General features: G+C 45.4%; 1 protein-coding gene and 1 long non-coding RNA gene across 9 annotated transcripts in view; both read right to left on the bottom strand.

Moving 5' to 3' along the window:
- The window catches only part of LOC309361577, a 351,746-nt gene that overhangs the window by 63,562 nt on the left and 261,458 nt on the right, over positions 1-26,726 (bottom strand). The window lies entirely within an intron of this gene.
- The window catches only part of LOC309361531 (uncharacterized protein), a 38,217-nt gene continuing 21,340 nt past the window's right edge, over positions 9,850-26,726 (bottom strand). For 4 of the 8 annotated variants that reach the window (XR_014164472.1, XR_014164473.1, XR_014164476.1 and 1 more), the window contains exons 2-4: positions 15,878-16,033; positions 13,997-14,332; positions 9,850-10,636 (exon numbers count right to left, since the gene is read on the bottom strand). Coding sequence is in view for 1 of the 8 variants with exons in the window: in XM_081896648.1 (XP_081752774.1) it covers positions 10,609-10,636; positions 13,997-14,332; positions 15,878-15,965 (452 nt within the window). In the remaining 7 variants the exon portion in view is untranslated. The other 4 variants (XR_014164478.1, XM_081896648.1, XR_014164474.1 and 1 more) reach the window with 4 other exon arrangements.

Here is a 26,726-nt window from a genome sequence, read left to right as displayed (position 1 = left end):
AAAACACTCAAGGAGGATGCAAAGCAAGACCACGAGGAGTGTGGCTGAGAAGACTCTCAAGGGCCAGCCAGCATTCAGCCCCTGTTTTTAAAGAGCAGCTCCAGATTATCTCTGCTTTGAGGTGGGATTTAGTAACATGCCGGAGAAATCCAAGTTGCACAGTTACAGTTGATTGGGAGGTCCTGTACAACAGACCTGTGTCCCCAAAAGATTGCCCCCCCTTTGCAATAAGTGACAGGCAAATAAACCAGAAAGGTGAATGATAAGACTTGATTTGACTCAATGTTATCTAACCTCCCTGCAAAGAAATCAGAATGAATGCCCAGTGAAGTGACAAATGTGAAGTGACAAAAGATTCCAAAACATTACTTTCTTCTTCATTTTTCATATACGGTGCTCTGACCTGAGAACACAATCAGCCCAAGAACTTGGGGGGACAATGCTTGATTACAAAGAAAAACAGGGGTGCTTCTCAGGATTGTGGGAGAGGCAGGGAAAGAAGATGAGACTGAGGGGAAACAAGACAGGGCTCTTCAAAAAACTGATGGGCTGTCACATCAAAGAGGGAAAATGCATTTTCTCTGCTGGCCCAGGAGGCAGGACTAGAAAGAATGAGCTTAAGTTACGGATGTGGGGATCTGTCAGGTTTGGGTTCTCTCAGTTTCTCATTTTTCCACTCTTCAGGCTTCCACATTTCCACATCAGTTTGCAGTTTTTAAAAGAAAAAGTCCTCGTGAAAACTCATCACCATTTATTGCTAATCAGGGGTGCCAACTTGAATAAAATATGTGGGGCTGGTAAGCCCTGCCCATGGGCGTAGCCAAGGGGGGGCAACTGCAGCCCAAGATCAAGTAAAACAATAGAAATATTCAGCTAACTGAATATTTCACATTGGTTCTGCCCCCCATAACAAATGTCTTGCCCCCTCTAACAAAATCCTGCCCCTAAAAAATAATAACAACGATGCAACGATGGCCCTGCCCACATAATTGATCACAAGACACAGCACATGCACACCATTTGAATGGCAATGCCCATCAACTTTTTTGGAGGGACTGGCCCCCTTAAATATTTTATGGGGGGGGGGGCAAAGGGACCTCAGCCCCGAGTTGGCTCCTATGATGCTAATTTATCCTAATTTGCACACAATCTTCCTTTTAAAAATACACATTTCTGCAGAGTAATTTTCTGCTAAAAGAATTCTATTGGGTCTGTTATTTTCACTGATATACAGTGGTACCTCAGGTTAAGAACTTAATTCGTTCCAGAGGTCCATTCTTAACCTGAAACTGTTCTTAACCTAAGGTAAAAGGTAAAGGTAAAGGGACCCCTCACCATTAGGTGCAGTCATGACCAACTCTAATATTACGGTGCTCATCTCGTTTTATTGGCCGAGGGAGCTGGCGTACAGCTTCTGGGTCATGTGGCCAGCATGACTAAGCTGCTTCTAAGTGCACGGAAATGCCGTTTACCTTCCCGCTGGAGCGGTACCTATTTATCTACTTGCACTTTGACGTGCTTTCGAACTGCTAGGTTGGCAGGAGCAGGGACGAGCTACGGGAGCTCACCCCGTCGCGGGAATTCGAACCGCCGACCTTCTGATCAGCAAGCCCTAGGCTCTGTGGTTTAGCCCACAGCGCCACCTGCGTACCACTTTAGCTAATGGGGCCTCCCGCTGCCTCCACGCTGCCAGCATGCAATTTCTGATCTCATCCTGAAGCAAAGTTCTTAACCCAAGGCACTATTACTAGGTTAGCGGAGTCTGTAACCTGAAGCGTCTGTAACCTGAGGTACCACTGTATGCCTTTCTGTGTACATTTTACCCTAGTCAGTGCATTCTGTTACAAATTACTTGACTATAGTACTATGTTCAGAGAAGTGTGAACTCTGGAGGACAGCAGTGTTTCATTTTCTTGCATTTTTGGGGAATGTGTGGATCAGGTAGGTGAGTTTCTGCTGTTTTGAAAGTGACGGGGAAATGCATTGGAAAGTGTGAGTTGACAAATGACGAATGGTAAAACATGTCAATCTACTGCAAGCAAATCCACATGAATGCAGGATGGATATGTGTTACCATTTGCCCTTCCTATTGTCCTCCTCTGTGGCTAGGAGTGCCTTTGATCAAGTTTGGGCAGTTTGCCTGCTACGTCCATTCCCGGACAGGAATAACCTGACCACTACAGTCCATGAGTTGGTAACCTTGAGGCTGGATTACTGCAAGGGGCTCTATGTGGGGCTGCCCTTGGGCCTGGTTTGGAAGCTCCAGCTGGTGCAGAAGGCAGCAGCCAGACTGCTGGAGGGGGCATCTGGCCGAGAACATGGGACACCATCGTGAAAACAGTTGCACTGGCTGCCCATCGACTCCTGAGCCAGGTTCAGGGGCCTTCTGTTAATTTACAATGCCCAGAATCCCAGGGACCACCCAAACCCTTATGTCTCAGCTCAGTTGCTGAAGGACTGCTCTTATCCATCGAGTTGGTGGAGCTTATTTGACATCAACACAAAACAGTCTTTAATGTCATCAGCTTAGTCCTGTGGAGGGCTCTGCCAACAGAAATTCAGCAGGTACCTTCTGTGTCAACTTTTTAACACCTGCTAGAAACCTTTCTAGTCTGTCAGGCTAATGCAAGCAATGAAGAATACGTATTTCCTCAATAATTACCTGGTTTCTAATTTAAACTTGTTTAATGGTTTTTATGGGGACGCGGGTGGCGCTGTGGGTAAAAGCCTCAGAGCCTAGGGCTTGCCGATCGAAAGGTCGGCGGTTCGAATCCCCGCGGCGGGGTGCGCTCCCGTTGCTCGGTCCCAGCGCCTGCCAACCTAGCAGTTCGAAAGCACCCCTGGGTGCAAGTAGATAAATAGGGACCGCTTACCAGCGGGAAGGTAAACGGCGTTTCCGTGTGCAGCTCTGGCTCGCCAGAGCAGTGATGTCACGCTGGCTACGTGACCCGTAAGTGTCTCTGGACAGCGCTGGCCCCTGGCCTCTTAAGTGAGATGGGCGCACAACCCCAGAGTCTGTCAAGACTGGCCCGTACGGACAGGGGTACATTTACCTTTACCTTTAATGGTTTTTATTGCATGGTGTTCATGTACAACGGTTGTAAACCACACACACACACACACACACACAGAGAGAGAGAGAGAGAGAGAGAGAGAGAGAGAGAGAGAGAGAGAGGTGAATTTGTGGCATAGAAATATTAGCATAAATAAATAAATAAATGATTTAAAATCCCTGCAAATGAATCAGTATGAATGCTCAAAAAGGACAGGATATACTCTAACACCCCCATAAGCTTTGTGGAAAGAGCCCTAGATGAAGGCTCCAGAAATAGTTCATCTAAATGGGCCCATAATCTCCCAGTGGATTGTGTTCCAATTGCCTTGTAGTTTCAGATCACAATTAAACAAATGCATTTAGTTATAATAAAAGTTTTTTTTTAAAAAAAATCTTTTCATAAATGGCATTTGAAAAACCGCCCGTTTCAGCTGATGACTTACTTACACCATCACAGTTCCCGTCTTTCTCTGCTGAATTTTGATAGATTTAGTTCTAAGTCAAAAGGAAATTGAACCACTGACCGAAGTGTGAAGCAAGCCACATTTTACAAAACTGGTGGATTTATTTCACATTTGCAGCTTTGTTTGTCATGGTCCTTCTGCACTAAAAATAAAAATAAATCCCCTGGAAATTCAACCTCAACTAGCAAAGTTGATCCTTAGGTTGGCAGTTATTTGAGGGGGAAATATATAATATTCTTCCTGGTCTACCTGTTGGAAGCAGAGACTTGCTGGGCTGGGGAGGGGCAAGGGAGACCCAGAAATGCAAAATTCTGCATAAACCAGTGCCACTTTGGAGTGCTTTGAGAATGAGGGGTAGAATTCACCCCCAGGGCCACATTCCCTTCTGGACAACCTTACAGGGGCCACATGCCAGGGGCAATAGAGGGAGGAGCAATGAATATGCATTTAATCTTTGTGTTAGGATAGTTTCTACACATACTCACATATACCCTTCTCTGTCCTCCAGCCAGGCAAAAATGTTAAAGGAGGGGGCAAGGCCAGGCCAATGAGGGCTGTGGCCTGCAGAAAGGAGGAACTGCTAGGGCAGGGTTCCTCAACTTCGGCCCTGCACTTGTTTTGACACTACAGTTCCCATCATCCCTGACCACTGGTCCTGCTAGCTAGGGATCATGGGAGTTGTAGGCCAAAAACTTCTGGAGGGCCGAGGTTGAGGAAGCCTGTGCTAGGGCGTTGCCATTACATACCAGCTGAGCATAGCAGTGGGGAGTTTTTCACTACAAGGGCCACATTCTCTTCTAGGAAACTCGCTCCGCTCCCCCTCCTCTCATATTTTCAGCATAAAGGTAAAGGTTAAGGGACCCCTGACCATTAGGTCCAGTCGTGGCCAGCTCTGGGGTTGCGGCGCTCATCTCGCTTTACTGGCCAAGGGAGCCGGCCAACAGCTTCCGGGTCATGGGGCCAGCATGACTAAGCCGCTTCTGGCAAACCAGAGCAGCACATGGAAACGCCGTTTACCTTCCCGCCAGATCGGTACCTATTTATCTACTTGCACTTTGACATGCTTTCGAACTGCTAGGTGGGCAGGAGCAGGGAGCTCACCCCGTCAGGGGGATTCGAACCGCCAACCTTCTGATCGGCAAGCCCAACGCTCTGTGGTTTAACCCACAGCGCCCACCCGCGTCCCAAATTTTCAGCATACAATACAATAAAAACCAAACCAACCTAAAGAAAAAAGAAAACAGATCAAAAAAAGAAAGAGAGAAAAAAGAAGGGAAGAGAGAAGAGGTGGGATAAAATAAAATACAAAGCCCTGTATCAGGGTTATATCTTGACCATTATCTGTAACAAAATGGGGTGGGTGGGCCCCACACCCCACCCCATCTAACTTAGGAGCTTCATTTTCTTTCCCTAGCTTCCCACCCTGGGATTTTTTCCCTTCCCTGCCCTGTGTTCTAGAAGAACACAGGGTTCTTCTAGAAAACTTTCCAGGAGCTACATATAAGTAGTGGGCGGAGCCAGAGACAAAAGCGGGTGGGTCAACAAATGGGTCAACCAGGAGGGTGGTTTCTACTCACATCCTAACGCCCCTCTTTGTGCTCCATCCAGGCAAGGAAGAGGCAGCCAGGCAAAAACACTCAAGGAACGTGTGAAGCAGGGCCAGTGAAGAATGTGGCCTGAGAAAGGGGTGTGGCTTCAGGAGAGTTCTGAGGGCCACCTGAGGGCCACATATTACCCCCTCCCCAGGTTTAAGGTTCTCCACTGTTGGCTAGAATGTAGGATTATTTATGTATTACATTCATTTCTCACATATTTTCCAAGGAGCAACAAGGAACATCCCTTCCCCATTTAATCTTCACAACAGCCTAGTTGTGGTTGTTTACTATTATTGGTTTAATTCACACTATACTGGGAATGGCTATGTATATTGATGAAAGTTTTAACATTGGAAAATTCCATGGCAGTGTTCTAAGGGATTCTGAGCTTTAACTGAGTTGATAATGAACTATTGTTGTTTTCTGCTCACTAACTCGAGAGTGTTTAACCTTAGATCACATGGGAGGTATTGAATTGCAAATTCACCATCTTGGAAGGATTATGGTTAGTTCCTTTTTTCCAGACTCTGCGAGAGTGAGGGTGTAAACGAAGCTCTCCAGGAAAACAGCTCCAGGCAAAATGGATGTTGTAAGGAAAGAGCTCTGCTTATAGGTCTGTTGTAATTACCGTATTTTTTGCTCTATAAGACTCACTTTTTCCCTCCTAAAAAGTATGGGGAAATGTGTGTGCGTCGTTTGGAGCGAATGCAGGCTGCGCAGCTATCACAGCGATCCCTCTTGCTGTTCTGGCTTCTGAGATTCGGAATATTTTTTTTCTTGTTTTCCTCCTACAAAAACTAGGTGCGTCTTGTGGTCTGGTGCATCTTATAGAGCGAAAAATACGGTATTTCATATTTTGTAAGTTGCTGAGCCTATGCCTTGGACTGGCATATGTATTATGGAATTATTTTGATATACCTTTGATGGGAGTTTTTTGTTTTGTTTTGAAGAAAGTTCTGTAAGTAACGTTTTAAATAAACTTATGGCCCTTGACAATGTTTTATTTATAAAAAGAGAGAGTCAGTTTTCATGCATCCAGTGGCTTCAAAATGCGTAATCTGCAGTTCAACATTTGTACTATCCTGACTCCCTCTCTTGCATATCCTTTGTGAGTTCATCCCAATGCTGTTGGGTCTGCAAAAAGAGAGAGACCCTCATATAATTATGGTGGGAGTGTGACAAGCTTTCTAGGTTTTGGCAAAATGCTATCGAGGTTGCTTCTATCATTACTGGTCAATTATTGGACCTAAACCCTGCTCTTGCTCATCTGTTGCAAGACATTCACTTTATAGGTTAGAATATAACTACCACACTGTTTGCTGTGGTTTATTTAGAGATCACTGACTGGAAAGCCCCAAAGGTCCATCTCTGACAGGATGGCAAGGGAGAGTTTAGGATCTGGCTTTTTCCAAGCATCTCATGCAATAGAGGCCAAACTAAGCAAGATCGTTTTGACAAGCTATGATCTGCATATATCAGTTATGTAAATAGAAATGTCATTGATGTTAGACCTCCAGCCATTTACTTCTGGAGAGGCCAAGTCCTAGATTGTTGAAGACTTGGCGATGCATTCAACAATTAAATTATTTTACAGTGTCCCTGCTCACTTTTCTTTATTATATGTGACTGGTGCATGCATGTAACATTCTACAGTTTTGTTGAGTTTCATCAATGTCATTTACTCTAAAACCAATAAATATTCTAAAAGAGAGAGAACTTTCTTCACCTATTCCAGCTCCTGATGGTAACCATTCAGCACCACCTTCAGACCTCCATAAAGCTACTGCAGGAGAGCACTATCAATGGCTGCTAGCCAGAATAGTTATGCTCTGCAGTGTTATTTTTCTAGAAGGAGAGGTGCCGGAACTCACCATGAACACCTCCTTCTTCTTTTATAATGGCAATGGTGCCTACCAGAGATGTGCCGGAACTGAGTTCTGGCAAGTTCTGGCTGAAAAACAGCTCTGTTGCTGAAATATACTCCAAGTCGAGTGTGAATTTCATGCTCTTTATTCAGCTCGTAGTAGCAATGAATGTAACTTTTCCCAAAACATCTGCTATATATACATTATTTACACAATGGGCCCCGTGTGATTGGCTAATTCCAGGCTGCTCCTGTAGTCCAATCAGGTTGCGGTTTCACTTCCTCCAGAAGCCTGATTGGCTGCTCCTGCAGGCCAATCAGGTCGCTGATTCATTCCCACCTGGAGCTGGATTGGGTGGCTCCTGCGGACCACTCATACAGCTGCATTCTGGATCCTATTGTTCTAAGATTCAGCTCAGTACATAACAGGTGCTCTGCCTACACAGTTGCTGGAATCCACAGGAGGGGTTTCCTTCTTGCAGGCATCCCATAATAACCTCCAACTGACCACTGTGATAACAGTACAGTGGTACCTCAGCTTAAGAACTTAATTCGTTCTGGAGGTCTGTTCTTAACCTGAGGTACCACTTTAGCTAATGGGGCCTCCCGCTGCCACCACTGCACAATTTCTGTTCTCATCCTGAAGCAAAGTTCTTAAGCCGAGGTACTATTTCTGGGTTAGTGGAGTCTGTAACCTGAAGCGTCTGTAACCCGAGGTACCACTGTATGTAGAAATAGATGGGCCATTGGCATGATTTAGCAAGCTCTCTTTATGTTCTTACTATACTTTAACGTCTCCAGGAAGATTTTGAAGGCCCACATAATTTTTTTACTGGCCTATCCAAAGAGTGACTCACGCTCTGTCTATGCTGCTATTGAGTTCCTTTGGGCTGGATGTCTCATGAACTGATGCCATTGATTTCCATGGGTCTACGTTGAGTATGCCTTAGTTGGCTTATCACCCACTCTCAGCTGGCTTTTATTAATGTTTTGAGCTCTACGGGAGCTTTTGTATTTGATCTGATTATTATTGTTGGATTGCATTTTTATTTGATATCATTCAAAAGGCCTGGAGTGAGTTTCACTCAGAAAGGGGACCTATAAATATTTTAAATAAATAAAAGAATAGCTCTCCCTCTCTCATAACTAAGCATTATCTCACTTTTGATGATAATTCAATAACTTTCATAACCTTTGCTATCTCCTGCCAATACTGGTATTGTAGGCCGCTTGGGGCTTAGACCTAGATTTTCCGTATGTTGATTAAAGTGCCATTAAAGAAGTTTATATGTATGTTAAAAATATATGTGAATGTGTGTGTGTGTGTGTGTGTGTGTGTTCTGTTACTCATCATGTTTTTAAAAAGTATATTACATCCAATCTGTCCCTTAAAATTTAGAGTTCTTAAGGAATGCATGTTGGGGGGGGCAGGGTGGTTACCTTGACTGTGTTTATTGACAGATGATCTTATTTAAGATGATATTTCTTTACCATGGGATTAAAATTGGAAAAGAGTTTGGCCTTTGATTGAAAAGCAGTGGGATAAAACAGCCTCTCCCTCCCTCCACAGCCCCCCCCCCAGTTGAATGGACTCCTATACCATTCTAAAATACACAAACAAATTCTATCTGCTTAGCTGCTTTGGGTCTTGACTGGCTTAAGACGACAGTTCGAGAGGTGAAAGCCTTGTAATTAATCCCTCATGCCAAACAATCCCCATCAGCGAAGCTCCCTTCGTTAATAGGTGTTTTTTTTAATGTTAAGCCACATTATAAACATTTTTAACAGTTCACATCTGTCTTTCATATAAGAATTGTAATTCATATTTAAGATTTTTTTCTCTCTCTCCTGAGGTGGTTGTATTTCAGAAAGACACATTCCACCTGGGAGATGGGCCAGATTTTTTTTCTTCCAAACAGACGATGCTCAGTAAAATAATAATAATAATAATAATAAATTGTGTGCTGGGTACAAAAATAAGATCACCCCCACACCAAGAAATCCTGCCAGAAAGAGAGAAGTGGTAGAATCCAGAGTGGCAGAGTTCAGCAGTGACAGCATGGATTGTGCCACTTGAAATTGCAATGGGGGTGTCACAGTTTTGAAAGCACATATTCATATTCACACACACACACAAAACTCCCTGCAATTAAATTTAAAAATTCTATAGTATCTGAGAGAATGGTTTTTGCACTAGCTTGCTATGCTAGTGTTTCTGCTTGTGAAACTGTGGAAAACTATCCTGGAGTACTGTGTCCAATTCTAAACACCACAGTTTAAGAAGCACATTGGCAAGTTACAATGTGTGCACAGGAAGGCAACCAAGATGATCCAGGGTCTGGAAACCAAGCCTTATGAGGAACAGTTGAAGGAGCTGGGTATATTTAGCCTAGAGAAAAGGAGACTGAGAGGAGACATGATAGCTATCTTCAGCTATCTTAAAGAGGGCTGTGCCATGGAAGACGGAGCGTGCTTGTTTTCTCCTGCTCTGTAGCACCCAAATCAATAGCTTCAAGTTATAAGAGAGAAGATTCTGACTAAATATCAGGAAGAACATTCTGACTGTAAGAGCTGTTTGACAGTGGAACAGACTCCCTCCGAAAGTGGTGGACTCTCCTTCCTTAGAGGTTTTTAAGCAGAGGCTGGATGGCCATCTTGTCACAGGTGCTTTAGCTGAGAATTCCTGCTTTCCATGGGGTTGGACTAGATAACCCTTGGGACCCCTTCTAACTCTAAAACTCTATGTTCTGTGACTCTATACTTGCTGAAAAACTGATTGATTGATTGATTGATTGATTATTAATTTGTTGACTTAGTTTATAAACCACATATTGTGAAACAGCTCAAAGGGATTTAACAGTAACAAAGATCAACAATGAAAACAATTTTTAGTAAAAACATTGAAGACATGGGGAGCATTCCAAAAATAAAAATAAAAATGTGAACTGCACCTGTAATCTTAAACTCTACAATCCCTTGTTTTTCTTTTTACTATTTCAGGAATTCACATAATTCAGCTCCATGCTTATGTGAGGCCTGGATGGAAAGTAATTCCCAGAATTCCCTGAGAATAGCGGGGTCTCCTAGCAACTCTCAGCATCCTTAGCAAACTACAGCTCCCATAATTCTTTGGGAGAAGCCATGTCTGTTTACAGTGGTATCTTGGTGCTTTAAATGCATGGTTCCAATGTGTCCAATGTCATGGGGACGGTTTATAATGAACATAGCATTATCCCAAAGCCTTGGTATCATGAGGACTATCCATCAATCAGAGAGCAAAAGAAAATCATATGTCAACTGATGCTACAGGTGATGGGGCAAGTCTGAATTTTCAGGTTAGGGCATGCCAACATAACTTCATCCAGAGCAAAGGGAAGGTGTTAAAACAATTTAGTGTGGAGTGTAGCTAATTAGAGCAAAGAGGCTTCCATCAAGCTGATCTCATCCATCAAATGTCAAAAAAAGGCCGAAGGTGAAACCATTTATCGTTCCTGATAACCTTTCAGTCCCAAGGAGGTGAGATGTCTCTTAAGCGGGGAACTTTCTGAAATGCTGACTTCTTAAAGACACAAGCTCATCCCCACCGGCCCAGTTCATAAATTAGGGTCCGACTGAAGGTGACAAGATTGGTCACGCTTCAGATGTGCCAGTGATGAACCTTGATGGGAGAGAGAGAGAGAGAGAGAGAGAGAGAGAGAGAGAGAGAGAGAGAGAGAGAATCAGTGGTGGGGGAAAGGGGTAGTGTTAGATTTAAAGTCGTCCACAATCAAAGAAAATTATAAGGGAAGCCCAAATGTCAAAACAACCCGTATGAGGACATCTTCCTTCACAACTAAATGCTAACTGAGTACTGTGTGAAAACTAGGGTGGTGATAGTGGAATGAAGCAGCTATAATCATACTGCAACATCTTGTTGCTGGTAAGGCTCACATATTATATATACACTGATATTATCTTCATTCTCTGTGTGCTAGTCCTTACATAACCAAAAAGCTCCACTCATGCAGAAGAGGGGAATAACACAGTGGTGTAGCATTGGGGAGCCGGGGGGGGCATTGCCCTGGGCACACAATCGGGGAAGGGGTGTCAACCAGGCACGCGCACACACCACAGAGATCCCCATCATTCGCCCTGTGTGCCCCGCCCAGTGCTCAAGCACCCACCGGTGACACCTGGGGCAAGGGCTGGACGAGCACACCCTGCCCCCACTTGGGGCGCATGCACATGCCCCTCCCCTGGCAAACGGTGCCAGGCCCCTGGAATAACAGGAGGTTTGGAGGAAGTCCAAGTTTTACAGAACAAAGATTTTGCAGGCTCCTAAAGAGGGAGAGATTTAAATAACCCCATGGGAACTGCATGTGCTCAGCTGACACAAAATGCCAAGCAGCTGTTGGAGGGGAGAGAAAACGTGTTATGTACCTGTGCAATACATTTCAAGGACTCTTGCACCACTCTGTGAGTCGTGGCTTCCCAGCACCCCAGGGTGCTGACCTCACAAAGCTATAATTTCCTTCACCATGAACGAACTACAATTCCCAGGGCACTTTGTGACAGTTAAAGTGGCAAATGAGCCCTTTAAATGTATGCATGGGCGTAGCCAGGATTTTTGTCAGGGGGGGCAAGGCCTTTTTTGGGAGGGAAACCTCTTAGCTGTGTATCTTTATTATTTTTTAATGATTTAGGGGAAGCAGCTGCCTCTCCCTGCCACCTCCCCCCCCCAGGCTACACACATGAATGTATGGTGTGGATGTGAACCAAGCAGAGAAACATTCCCTGCTGCAAGACTAGTCCCCATCTGCACTCCACATTTAAAGCGGTATCATGTCAGTTTCAACAGTCATTGCTTCCCCCAATGCATCCTGGGAGCTGCAAAATGTTCAGGGTGCTGAGAGTAGGGCCCTATTCGCTGTGGGTTAAACCACAGAGTCTAGGACTTGCTGATCAGAAGGTCGCTGGTTCGAATCCCCACGACGGGGTGAGCTCCCGTTGCTCGGTCCCTGCTCCTACCCACCTAGCAGTTCGAAAGCACGTCAAAGTGCAAGTAGATAAATAGGTACCACTCTGGCGGGAAGGTAAACGGCGTTTCTGTGCACTGCTCTGGTTTGCCAGAAGCGGCTTAGTCATGCTGGCCACATGACCCGGAAGCTGTACGCCAGCTCCCTCGGCCAATAAAGCGAGATGAGCGCCACAACCCCAGAGTCGGCCACGACTGGACCTAATGGTCAGGGGTCCTTTCACCTTTACCTTTTATTCCCCCTCATAGAGCTATGATTCTTCTCAGAGTGGTTTAACTGTCAGTCCTTCTTCACAGAGAACTATAGGAATTGTTGCTTTGTGAGGAAAAGAAAGTTTGGCAACCCTTCGCAACAGGGAGCTTGCTGTAGCTGGAGTAATATAACTTCCACCAGCCTTTGCCAGCACAGTTAAAGGTGCACCCTTTTATCCTGGCTTTTGACAAAAGAGTTGCATATTTTAAGGACCCGCCTCATTTCTGTGGTTGCAAGTTGTTTAAAACTGTTTTGAACATGGTGCTCTAATTGTTGTAACCTGCCCTGGGAACTCAGGGTGAAGGGCCAGATAATAGTGATAACAATATCAGGCAGGGCAGTGCTTTTTTCTGGGGGGACACGGGGGGACGCATACCCCTAAACATTTTGTGAATCTAAGTTTGGCCTCATTAAGGGGCAGTATTTCAATATGAGTAGGAAAATGAGAGAACCCCTAAACATTTTTTTAGGGGGAAAAGCACTGAGGCAAGGGCATAGCGGGGGGTGGGAGGCAAGGGGCAGCTGCCCTCCTTGTAAAACAATAGAAATACTTAACTGACCAATTACATCGTTTCTGTCCCCCCAACAAAAGTCCTACCCCACCCTAACCAAGTCGTCCGTCCCCCCTCCCAACACTACTGTCTACTACACCCATGATATCACAGACGATGAGACTGCGATTCAACACTATCTGGAGACAATCCCTGGTAGAGTAGAATATTACCCATTACCTGTCCTATTAAGAAGTATACCAAAAGGCAGGGAGCCGAGGGGCAGGACTAACCACCTGGCAGCACCTGTGCGGTGCCCATACAGACTGTGCATGTCAAGTTAAGTCAAATAACCTTTATTGGCATCACTTAAGAACATTCAGAATACATTCAGAATAGATAGGCCAGTGCGATCTCAAACTGCGCATGTGTGGCGACTGAACAGAGTGTGCATGTGCAGCGCCCGTATGGACAGTGCATGCACAGCAGCCCATACGCACACTGCGCACGTACCCTCGGCCGCTCTACAGCTGGGGGGAGGCAGAATGTCATCTTGTCACCCCCATCAGGGTGGCACCCAGGGCGGACCGCCCCCTGCCCCCCTCCGTGTGCCCCTGCCAAAAGGTGGGAATAAACAGATGCCAACATTTTCATGTCTTGTGGGCTCTGGGGGCAGCGGGGTGGGGTGAGGGCGGAAATCTACGCTTTCCACTCTGGTCTTCAGTAGAAGGCAAAATAGGGGTTAGGATTGTAGGGCTGCAGATGTCATTGAGGCAGAGAGTTCCACAGATGCTGACATCAACGGGGAGGGGGGCAGGACATATCGAATGGGAAATGTACGGAACAGACTAAGGTCACACGCACATCATATGTTTGGCGCACTTTAAACAATACAGTAATGGCTTCCCCCCAAAGAATCCTGAGGACCGTAGCCTGTTAAGAGTGTTGCTCTCACAGACCTACAATTAAAGTGTTCTAAGACTGCTTTACATGTGGATGTGACATGGGGTTGGAGGAAAGAGGGGTAAAATGATGTCCCAGTAATCCCGTATTAAAACAACAGCCAATAAATGAGAAGTATTTCTGGACCCAAACATGCCGGACTGTGTGTGTACTTTGTGAGGAGAAGGGGTTCCACCGTGAAAGATCAGTCGCGCTTTTCTTTCCTCAAACCAGGATATTCCAGTAGCCCTGACACCAAGACTTCCCTCGCCCAGATAGCGCGAGAGAAAGGAAAAAACAAACAAACTCAATTTTTACTTCAATGCGGATGCGCTCCCGGTCCCACCCGTTCCAGGGGGCGCCTGAGCAATCCATAGACACGCGCGTCGTCGGAGATTCCCACTTTCTTGGAGGTGAAGGTGACAGCCCGTCAGGGAGAGGCAGCGTCGCCTGGCCTTTTCGGGGATCCGGAGGGCTTGGCGCGCGGTGCAAAGTAATGGAAGGGAGTGGAGAGAGAGTCCTCTGGGCGACCCTTGGGGACCGATTCTCGGCCTTGCTTCTTCTTCTCCTCGCCATCGGGGCGCCTGGTCCCTCGGGCCCGGCCACAGAGACGCCTCGCCAAAGCCTGGGATCGGGCAGGGTGGGGCGCCAGCTCTGTCGAGGGGAGAAGAAAAAGCAGAGAAGGGAGAGGCTGAAATCCGATTTCACACCAATTTGGAAGAGCGACGTCAGCGCTTCTTTGAGTGATCCAAAGCCTCCGAGCGGACAGTTTTTTTATTTTCATTTTTTAAAAAGAATTCCCCACGAGGTAGAAACTTCAAAGGGCGGAAGAGTAGATAGGAATCCGCAAGTAGCGCGCAACGGCCGATCGTTCTAGACGAGGCTGATTGCCAGTCGCGATAGTGGTTATTAATAATATGATGATGAATGGCTTTTACGAAAAGGGATCTGATACCTGTATAAGGATAGATACAGTCGCAGAATGTCAAATGACCTTGGATAGCCTAGCCTCGATGGCATCCATCGTGGTTGTTTATTGTTATTGTTCTTCGGAATAAGTGCATAGTTAGAATAATTGTCCTTTAGAATAACGGAAAAAAGGAACTGGAGGGGGGCGCCCGTCGTCAACCTTACACCAACTTAGAAAACCCTCAATAACTTTCGTGCTATTCTTTTTTTATTATTTATGAATTGGGCAACTAAACTCGAGAATCCTGGGTTTATTTTATTTTATTTTCACTTTGACTTCTCCCTCTCCTAATTTCCTTTAAATACCTGCAAATTGACAGAAACGCTGATGTACAGAACTATCGCCCTAATCTCGCCAAATGTTTAAATCTTGTGGCGACCAACGAAAGAGGTTTGAGACGCCTGCTAGAATTCTTAAACTAGAGGGGAAATGCTGTTATTAAAAATAAACAACGACAACAATAGTAACATGGTTAACTATTAACTAATAATAGTTAATAATATTAACAATGTTAATAATAGTATTACTAATAATTCATGAACACATTGATAATGATACTAAGAAATATTAATTTATTTAATTTGTATGGATAGTATAATATATACAATATCACATATGATATAGCATTAACTGCAGTAATAAATATTGCCTTCTTTAATTCATATTAATTATGCTGCAACGTAACTATTAATATCTTTAATTTGTTTAACATCATTTAAATTCCGTTCCTGCTCTCTAAGGGAATCAGAGCAGTGTTCAATTAAAGCACAAATAAATATTAAGCAAACAGCAAAAAACAGTAAATTTCACAACAGCCAAAACAACTAGGAACATACCAAAAAACCCCACACAAAAAACCACATTAAACAGAAAGGTTTTAACGGCCCCCTACCCAAATCTAAGTAGGGAAGAAGCAGTGTGGGTCTTCCAGGGACTCGGGATAGCGTTAATATTGCCACCGCCATTTATTATATTACTTTAAGTGGTGGTGGTGTGGGTGTTAAAAGCCTGCCTTTACACGTCTTTAGTTTTGTCTAGGTCAGGAAGCAAGAACGAAGGAAGAGCGAAAGTTCCTGAGTATTTGAGACAATTTAGCTACCGCAAAATATATTGCTCAAAGTCATTAGGGGAAGAAGGGATGTTATGTATATATACATCGGTAACGCTCAGGCTATCAATGCAATATGTGTAATAATCTCATATTAGGGACGATAATTAAAATATCGTACCGGAGTATATCTTCGCCGAGTTGTTTCCACAATGCTGGTCGCGTTTCCTTCCGTCTGTTGTATCTATCCTTAATCCTTCGTCTCATTTCTAGAAGAAGACGTTTGAATTAAGCTTAGTGAAAGCCTTCTTTGGGATATTTGGGGTTTTTTCTCCATCTGAATGACAAAGAGAAAAGAAGCCTTTTTTAAAGGGGGGTCGATTTTATTTTATTTCGAAATTTATTATCTCATTCACCCTTTCGCTATTTTGGAGCTACCACCCAGTATTGGTTCCACTCAGAGTAGACCCGCTGAAATCAGCAGAGAAGGCCTACTTAGGGTTCATTTATTTCAGTGGGCTTACTCTGCTCGGAATTTACATACAACGCAGTATTACTTATAGGAGCTATGATTGCTCATTATTACTAATCGTCGTGGCACTTAGGAGACAAACTGTTTTCAAATTCCTTCGGTAGAGCTTATTCGAGTACGCGAGGCAAGAGTTTGTTTGCTTGTGTGTGTGTGTATGTGTGTACACATATGATGTGGACGTTACACGATCAAACGCAAACCTGTTTTTATTATTTTTAAATACCCCCACCTAAATAAATTAAATAAATTAAAAATCCTCAAGCGAGTCATCCGGCACAAAACAGCCACGTTTGCCGTGCTGGACTCTCGTTGGATTTCACCCGAACTGCCTGACTGGGATTCGCCTCGGCCCCACCCCACCCCGCGTTTTAAACAGAGCGAATGGAATTTTAGCACATTGGTGGGATCAAAGGAACGGGGAAGGAAATGGCGATTGCAGTTGTACCTTATGAAACGGGACCCCTAAAGGTCTCTCTCCCCCACACTCCAGTCTCATCAGAAATCTGGAAACGGCTCTTATTTGTGGTGAGCGGGGGAGGGAAAGGTCTGTGGGCTACCCCTTGATATCCCCATCGCTGGATTTACTGAAATCGAATAAAAAAATAAAATGGGATTGTGTGTGTGTGTGTCCCCACCCCTTCCTGTAGAATCCAGGAAAACGACCCCCCCCCCCGCAATGTACTTGTGAGAATGTGTTTACTGATTTATTTATTTTCATTCTGGATTTATTGCTGCATTTTCCTGAGATATGCTTTGTAAGCAGCTTGGATAACGCAGTGTCTGGGCGGCTGATCAACGCGGCTGAAATAAATAAAATACCCCACAGATTTCAAATCACTAATTTATTTTGGGCTGGCGGGGGCAGGGCGGAGGCGGTCGCGTGCAGGTTCTCAGAATGGCATCCCTAACAAGGGGAGGTCGGACAATCCGTTCATAAGCTGTTGTTTAAAGCAAACCAACAAACAAAAGCGCCATTGATTTTATCAGGAGAGATTCCAGCAGGTGTTGGAAGTCTCAGCGGAAACAATGGGCATGAAATGTGTTGGGAAGGGGCGGGATAGAAAGTGGGAATGATCTGGATCCCACTTCCCAGCACTGAAAAATAAATTCAATTTCAGTCCATTATACCTGCTTCTGGTTTATGCCCAGATAGGATTAAAATCCATGAATGATGAATCCGTGTGTTTTTACGGATTTTTTTTTTAAGTTAAAACGAACATCAATATAATTAAATGAGAACTATTGTTGAATTATGATTATGATAGAATTTATGACCTGCCCTTTACCAACAGATCCCCTGGGGAGGATACAACAATTTAAAACTGTTAAAATATAGTACAGTCACAGGAACAGGGCTGTATTATTATTATTATTATTATTATTATTATTATTATTATTATTATTATTATTATTATTAATTCTACTTGGTTATAGAATCAAGTTCCTTTATTTCAGTGGGTCTACTCTAAGTTAGTCGGATACAACCCCTTATTATGCATTGATCCAATCTTAGGAGTTAATTCCTAGGGGTCAAAGTCCCTTTGCCGCCTCTCCATTAAAATATTTGAGAGTGCTACCTCCCCCCCCCCCAAGGTTGATGGGCATTATTATTCAAATAGTATGTGCGAGCCCCGTCTTGTGATCGATTATGTCGACGGGGCTCACCTGGGCTCCCACCAAATTTTATTCAGCTTGGCACCACTGGCAAACAAACGTCTAGACCCCATGCATTTCCGAGGGAAGTTTTCACACTCATGTTTGACTTTCATGCTGAAATAAATGTAAAACACACATGCCTGAGGAAATCACTGTCATATCTGCAGTCGCGATATCAATTCCTCCTATATAACTTTTGCATTACCGAAGTCCCACTTTCCAAAACTCATCTTTGGACATTTGGATCCTGACCCCAAAGGGAGATAATGAGTTCGAGCTTTCTAAATCGTGTTTACTTGATAGATTATATTAATTGCAATGAAGCGGTTTTCCGCTGCGTAGTGCAATGGGGCGCAGGCAGAGATGACCGTTTAGGTCCTGACCGTCAACAGGTCGCTTATTCACCTTATTCCCGCGGAAAGCTGCCGTTAGTGCGCGCCTAGACTTTTTTTACACGCACGCACACACACACAAGTTCAGGTCGCGATTCCAATCTAAGCGTTTTTGTAGCCTCTTCTTATCCGTGGGAATAAATCCGCAGTTTGATTCCATGCGCGTTTGCTTGGGAGTAAATTCAGTGACTGCCTTCTTTGCTAGGAAACTATACGGGCTTGCAGCTGTAAACACGTGCTTAAACTCTGCGCAATCCTGGTACCAGTGCCACTGACGTGTGTATGTGTTTTCAACCAGTGGATTTCATAACTACTTAGGTTTGTTGGCTAAACTGTGTGGAGCACCTTGAGACAGAGAGTGGACGAACAAGAAGCTGCTTTATCCCATTGGCAGCGCCTCTCTAGCAATTCAGACAGGACGTCTATCTTCCAGCCCTACCTGGAGATGCCCGGGGTCCAACCGGAGACCTTCTGTGTGCATAGCAAATCCCGCCGGCGATCACCCAGAGCTGCTGAGCTTTTTGTGGGACATCGCCCTACCCAAGCACCCGGAGGGACTGTGTCTCCCAGTCGCCCTGCCGTGCCCCTGCCTTCCTATGCTACTGTCTGCATCCAAAACAGACGCTCTCCCACCGGGCTGAAAATACTTTATCTGAAATATCATCTGAAAGTAGATGACTCTCCAAAACTAGGATACAACCTCCCATCTGCTTCCTTATATTCTGCCGTAAACTGCCATAGATGTTGGTGGAGAAAACCAACGTTTGAAGGAGGTGGACTTTGGTAAATTTCGAACGGGGACTCTCAGCTAAAATAAATAAACGAAGCCAGCCGCACAGTCCCAAGCCAATTTTAATCTGGAGCAACCCCCACTGTGTTAAGTGAAACATCCTCCCAGGAAAGAGGGTGCCTAGGATAGGATAGCACCCATCGAACTCTGCCGGACTTACTTCTGAACAAGTGTAGGAATTCGGGGATTCATTGAGGATAAGGCAATGTACCACCTGCACTCTCGGAGCGAAGGTCAAGGGTGGGAATCGCAGGCGAGGAGAGCGCCGCTGCGCTCAGGACCTGCTTTGGGATTCCCTTGGAGGCGTTGGGTTGGCCACTGTGACCACCACAGGAGATTTTGGCCTGATCTTTTGTAAACCCCGGTACTGATCTAACGATCTAATGGGGGTGGGGGTAGGAGAGGCAACTGCCCCCCTAAATCAATAAAAATAAATACAAATCCCTCTAACAAAAATCCCGGCTACGCCAATGATTGCAGGTTGCACCGAGATCAGCGCTCCAGGCAGGGGGGGGGGTCTATTCTGAATCTAATGAAGCTTCAGCTTCAGGGCCCCTTATCTCGCAAGAGCCCCAGAAGCAACCACAATTCCAAATCGCTTTTTAAAAATGGGTCTAGTAGACCTAATTTGAGTTGCATGGATTTGAGTGAAATTGCTTGGGTTTTTTTGTATATATTTTAACAAACCCAAAGTTTGAGAGTCAATAGCACAGATGTTGTAAAGGTTGTTGCAAACAACCGCATTGAAGGAGATAATAGTAGGTACCCAGACCTCTTGCTGGTTGCAAAGAGGCCCCCATAACAGTTCAAGCTTCAGGGCCCCCAAAAAGTAGGTCGGTCATTGACTCCAGGTAGTTACAAACCCAAAACGGCTGCCGAAAGGAAAGAAAGGCCAGTTGTGGTGTAGAGATTATACTGCCGGATTTGGACCCTGGGAGGTCAAAATGATTACGATGATCAATCACCACAATAACCCTGTGAGGTAGGTTAGGCTGAGAGGCAGTGGCTGTTTCCAAGATCCCCTAGCGAGCTTCATGGTCGAGTGGGGATGTGAACCCTAGTATCTTAGGTCCTAGTCCAACACTCTACCCATTGCACTACACTGCACATGAAATTGTCTGCGCACCCTTGCCCCACTGCCTCTCAGTCCCTAACTCACAGGGTTGTTGTGGGGATTAAATAAGGAGAACCGCAAATGCCGCCTTCGCGTTCATTGGACGGGGGGAAATGGGATAGAGATAGATGATGATAGATATAGATAGATTAGATATAGATAGATTATAGATAGATAGATAGATAGATAGATAGATAGATAGATGATAGATAGATAGATAGATAGATAGATGAATGATAGATAGATAGATAGATAGATAGATGATAGATGATAGATAGATAGATGATAGATAGATAGATAGATAGATAGATAGATAGATGATAGATAGATAGATAGATAGATAGATAGATAGATAGATAGATAGATAGATGATAGATAGATGATAGATATAGATAGATGATAGATGATAGATGATAGATAGATAGATAGATAGATGATAGATGATAGATAGATGATGATAGATAGATGATAGATAGATAGATAGATAGATATAGATGATAGATAGATAGATGATAGATAGATAGATAGATGATGATAGATAGATGATAGATAGATAGATGATAGATAGATAGATAGATAGATAGATGATAGATAGATAGATGATAGATAGATAGATAGATGATAGATAGAGATAGATGATAGATGATAGATGATAGATAGATAGATGATAGATAGATGATAGATATAGATAGATAGATAGATAGATAGATAGATAGATAGATAGATAGATGATAGATATAGATAGATTAAGATAGATGATAGATAGATAGATGATAGATAGATAGATGATAGATAGAGATAGAGATATATACCGGTAGATAATAGATGATAGATAGATAGATAGATAGATAGATAGATAGATAGATAGATAGATGATAGATAGATATAGAGATAGATGGCCAGCCAGCACCAGAAGTAACCCTACTGCATCGCCAGGAGGCTAGGAATCGAGGCCACGGGATCCCCAGTCGCTGCGGAGAGATCCCTTTTCCTTTCCGGGAACTCCTAAATAGCATGTTATATTTTTAACCTGTTCCAAGTCGCAGAGCCTATTGGAACTTGGACGTAAAAGACGTAGGGCGTAAAAGAGTAGGCACCTGCTCCGGGAAGCAGGTTGGTGTCCACCTCCCCGTTCTCATTGAGTGACCGCAGAGTGGGGGCGGGTGGAGGAAGGAGTGTGCGCCTTTCCTGTGATTTATACCTCGGCCAAGGCGTGTAGGAGCGAGCTTCCCGCTCGACCGCGCTGGCTCTGAAGGCTCTGCTATAAATTACCCGCTCGCCGCTGCGCAAAAGCTGCCGAAGGCCGGCGGGGAATTAAAAAGCCCCAGAATGGGCCCTTTGAACGCCAGGAAACCACATTTTTGAAAAAGGCAAAAGAAGGGGGAGGGGGGAGGAGGAGAGCCAGGAAAGGCTAATTAAGGGAAGGTTCCCTCACTATCCGCCTTCTCCCAACAGACATCGTGGAAGTACCAAAAGTCCATTGATCGGAACTCGCGGGCAATTAGGCTTTTCCAACGGAGAAAAGGGTGTCGCTGGCACATGTTTCCAGGAAAAGCATCCAGAAATCTTAGGGCCCGTTAAAAAATATGCAACCCCCTGATCCCCTGAAAGTAAGCATAATTGTGTTGCATAGAAAGCTGCCCTATACCGACTCAGACCTTTGCTCCATCCAGCTCAGTATTGTCTACACTGACCGGAAGCGCGGCAGGGTTTCAGACCAGGTGCTTCTTCCGGTCCTTCCTGGGGATGCTGGGGTTTGAACCTGGGACCTTCTGGGCGCAAAGCTCTACCCTGAGGCAGGGCCCATTCCCCATTGCCTGGGGTTAGTTTAGTGGGATTGACCTCCTAGCCAAGGTTGCAACTTCAAACCTAGGACTGAGATGCGGTGACACCCCGCCTCCACCGCAATGCTGTAGGACTTGAACGCCCACCAGAGCCCCGGCCACCGTGGCTAGTAGCCGGGAAGGATGTGCGGTTGGAGTCCAGCAACATCCGCAGAGCCACAACTCCCCTGTTACTGTAGAATCCGGGGAGAAATCCTCGGCTTCCATTGATTCCGAACGGCAAAGAGATCCCATAGGCAAGAGTGTAGCCCCCGGATGGGCGTTCTCATTGGCGAAGGTTCATCTTACATAAAAGGAAAATATAAATCCAGTCCTCTTACTTATCGGAAAACCATCAAAGCAAACGGCTAATGCTCTCCAGGAACCAATCAGATTAGCAAGGATACCAGGCTGCCTGCACATATTTATGATGTTCTGCAATGGTTCCCTGTTGCTATCCCATAGACTAGCCTCTCCCCGCACCCGTTATCGCAACATTCCTGGCAACGAGTCTGGCAAGAACAGCTTACTTCGTTCGATGCTAGAAGCGGGAAATTAGGACCACCGTCCACCCCAAAAAGCATTCGGTTCGCGAGTCCCCTGGAGGCAAAACTAAACGCTGCGAAAGATTACCTTAAAACAGACGCGAGATACCATCATCACCACCATCTTCCTGGGTGGAGTGTTTTTATGCTTAGAATCTTATTTTGGCACTGAGCTGTATACTGTATAAATTTGTTGGTGGTAGTGGTTGTATCCAACTAAATTCTACTTCGAGCAGACCCATTGAAATTAACACACCCAAGTTAGTCATGTCTATCTATTTCAAAGGGTCTTCTCTAACATTTGCTATATTAGAGCAGCAGCAACGCCGACGACGACCCGGTTTAACGCGTGCTTGGATCACTTTTGCAGCCCTGTAACTGTTCCAAATGTGATCCTTACGTGGAATAAATTAACAGGCTGGATTCGCTTCATCCGCACAAACAGCTCCTTTCCGCAACTAGGGCATTGGAGATCGGGGCCGATTAGAATAAAGTACCGTAAACCCCTGGCTGGGCTCCCAGGCCCATTTACTTTCGGATTAAGCTTGAAGGGGATCTGATTTGTTTACAACTATTGTGGGAGGACTCGAATTGAAACCGAATTCCGCCGTGCTCCCCTGGGGAGCTTGGTTGGAAAAATGGAGATGGGTCGGAGTGGGTTTTGCCCCGCAGCAGAGCGCACACGGTCTGGGGTGTGAGTTCAGCTTCAGGAGCGCCCGCAGGAGTGTGTCTGTAGATCAGCCCTTTTCTCTGAATGGAAAGGGGCGCCCTGCAGAAAACAATCTTGATTCTGTGCTAATAAAATTGGAGCAAACCAAACCGAAGCAAGGAGGGATAATTGTCTCTCAGAAGTAGGAAAGGGGCAAAACGCATTCCCCGCCACGTTCCCTTTCCTGGATTGCGTCCTCACTAGGGCAAAGTGGGACGCTATGGTGCTAAACCAGCGTTTCTTGCAGGCCTCTCCGTGAAAAGGCTCAGGATCAATGTTACTTTATTCCGCTGCAACCGGATATAAGAAAAGGAGTTAATTCCGAGCGCTAATGACAGGGATCTCGAGGTATGAAAAGAGGAAATCCTCGTTGGTTTTGACAAACCGAAGCAGTAAGTAAAAAGAAAGGGGAGGGCAGAATCCAGCCAGCGAGGCCCAGGAAATATGTAAAGGCAGCCCAACTTAAGCCATGGAGTCGCCCTTAAGTAGTGCCGAAAGGTGACTCTTTTGGCAAACTGCTCTGGCAACCAAAGTCGGGCGAAGCAAAGGTGGGCGGGGGTTGGAGGTTGGGATAAAGAAACCCCAGAGAAGGAAATGGGTTGGATTTAAGCAGGGTTCTCCAAAGCCGGCTTGTTAGCTGAAGGGGAGGGAGGTAGTAGTTAAGATTTCCTCTAAAAGTGCCAGGTAGGAAGATCTCCTGCTCTTTGGCGATAGAGAAATTCCCGAGGGGAGGAAAATGTGCTCTGCTCTTGGAAAGCGGGGACGAAGAAGAAGAAGAAGAAGAAGAAGAAGAAGAAGAAGAAGAAGAAGAAGAAGAAGAAGAAGAAGAAGAAGAAGAAGAAGAAGAAGAAGAAGAAGAAGAAGAAGAAGAAGAAGAAGAAGAAGAAGAAGAAGAAGAAGAAGAAGAAGAAAGGGCGCATTTCTAGATGCGTCCTACGCTTTTGGAGAGGTTCATGGGCCTTTGGAGAGCGTCGGTGCGCCCTGGGCCGCTGGGCGCGCATTCCTTCTTCGCAACTGTCCAACCCAGCTGCATCTTTTAATATACATATACATATTTATGTTTATATATTTTACGTTAAAATGCCCCCACCCTTCTGGAGGAGCCAGCCGTCGCGGCCCCCCTTTCTCTCGCACCCTTTCCACAACGACCCACCCACCCCTCTCCCTCCCTCTTCCCAGTTGGACCTGGCGGCGAGCATGTCAGAGTTCACGAATCTGGTTTAGGCGCTTTTAACTTCCAGCTGTAAAAAGACGGATATTAAAGCCCTCTAATGGATCCCGCGCGAAAGAAGGGATACATTTTCACGTTTCAGAACGGGGAGTGGGGGAGGAATCGCGTCTGGGATAACACACACACAGCATTAAACATTCGAAAGGGGTGGTGGGTGGAAGGAAAGACACCATCAAAAGCGAGCTGAGGAACGCGCCGTCCCCAGTCTCACTCAACACACACACCCTGCACCTGGCATTTGAGAACAGAGTGAGGAGGTCGAGGCTGTACAAGGGCATTTGGATAGGGCGTGTTTTCTTTCACCTGGCAAGTTATGTGGGAGAAAGGCAGGAGATATCAAGACTGGTCAAGGTGATAGCAAGACCTGGTATAAGCTAATAGGAGGAGTCGGGGATGCCAACTTAAATAAAATGATGGGGGCAGCAGGTAAGCCCTGACCCGCATACTCAATCACAAGACGTGGTGCATGCACACCATTTGAATGTCAATGCTAATCAACTTGGGGAGGGCGACCCCTCTAATATTTTATTGGGGGTCCTGAAGAGACGTCTGCCCCTAGGAGTTGGCTCCTATGGCAGGAGCTGTGTGCATGCGTTTAATAAACTACTAGAAGGGAATATGAGGAGGGGGACCATTCCAGTGTACTAACTAGCCAATGATATTTGTGTGTGTGCGCGCGAATGGCGTGGAGAAACTGGATACTCTCTTAATAATACTGGAACTTGGGACCATCCGATGAAGCTAAGTAAATAGCTTGTTAAGGCAATGCTCTGCCTCAAAGAGGCTCCATTTTGCTGCTGTTCCATGGGCAGATGTGAAACAGCAACCTAAGTGTCTTTGAGTTGTTCGCTCCTGGAGGAATATCCAAGGTTCTGAATGACACTGAGCTCTTCTTCTGGGTGTTCATTTGGTTCTTAGGGTAGAAGCATTCTGGAGAGGGGGAAGCTGAACCACTGAAGAAAGTGGGGGAAAGGCTGAGGCTCAGTGGTAGAGCAGGGCTGACATTTTGGCATCTGAGGCGAACTACAAAATGGTGCCGCTCCTGTCAGGGAAGGAGGGTTGAGTGAACGTCAGGAACAAGGGGGAATCAAATCAACCTTACCTGATGATGTTCCGTTGCGCCAGAAGCGGTTTAGTCACGCTGGCCACATGACCAGGAAAGCTGTCTGTGGACAAACGCCGGCTTCCTCGGCCTGAAAGCGAGATGAGCGCCGCAACCCCAGAGTCGCCTTTGACCAGGGGTCCTTTACCTTTTTACCTTACCTGATGGTTGAAGTGCTATTCAAATGGGCCTGCTCTAAATCAGCCCAAGACAGCCCAGAGAGCAGCCACCTCCTACCTAAGGGTAGTAGGATGTCAGGAGTGCCTCCCATTGTCAGAGAGGGTGCTGTAGAAGCAGCAGGTCCAAGGAGGGCATGATAGCAGCAGCAAGTGACACATTCCTCGGAGGCCAGATCTGCTGCCCCCCTGGATCGTGCCACCTGAGGTGGTCACCTCACCTTGCCTCAGGGGTGGGCAGGCCCTCTGGTAGAGCATCTGATTTCTACACAGAAGGTGCCTAGTTCAATCCCTGGCATCCCCTAGTAGGGCTGAGAGGGTCTCCATGTCTGAAACCCTGGAGAGCTGCTGCCAGTTTGTGTAGGCAATGCTGAGCTAGATGGACCAACTGACTGCCTCAGTAGAAGGCATATTCCGATGTTTTTAAACTGATTGCCTAAATGATATTTGGCGTGTTCAGTGAAAACAAATTCAGCAATGGAGGAATGATACAGGGTTGTGCTCCAACATTAGTCATAGTCGACCCATTGAAATTTATCGGCACTAAATTCAGCATTAGGTATGTTAAATTTCAACAGGTCTATTCTGTGTATAAATTAGATGGAGACAACCCAATGATTCTCCAAAAAATGGACATGGAAAGAATAATGTTCCCAAAGTCTCTCATTTTGCACACCTTGAAAAGTTTGAAACACAGCTTAAGTTAGAGCTATGCTTGGAAAGTTTAACAGAACAACAACTAACTACTACCCATCACAAGAGACCATGAACTTTGATTTAGGTGACTCCATCAGGATTATTGGGGTGCTTTTAGGACAGGACTTTGGGGGAAGAACTCCAGAGCTCCGTGGATAAACCAATTGGCCTTAGCAAGGGGCAAATATTTAAGCAAAGCAGGGAAAAGGGCAATGGGAGGTGGAAGGAATCTCTTCACCCTTCAAGCAGTAGAAAATTCCCACT

Source organism: Podarcis melisellensis (genome assembly GCF_964234715.1).
Source record: "Podarcis melisellensis genome assembly, chromosome: Z".
Taxonomy (NCBI): domain Eukaryota; kingdom Metazoa; phylum Chordata; class Lepidosauria; order Squamata; family Lacertidae; genus Podarcis; species Podarcis melisellensis.
The sequence above is the reverse complement of the archived record's forward strand: the minus strand, read 5'-3'. Positions and strand labels throughout refer to the sequence as shown.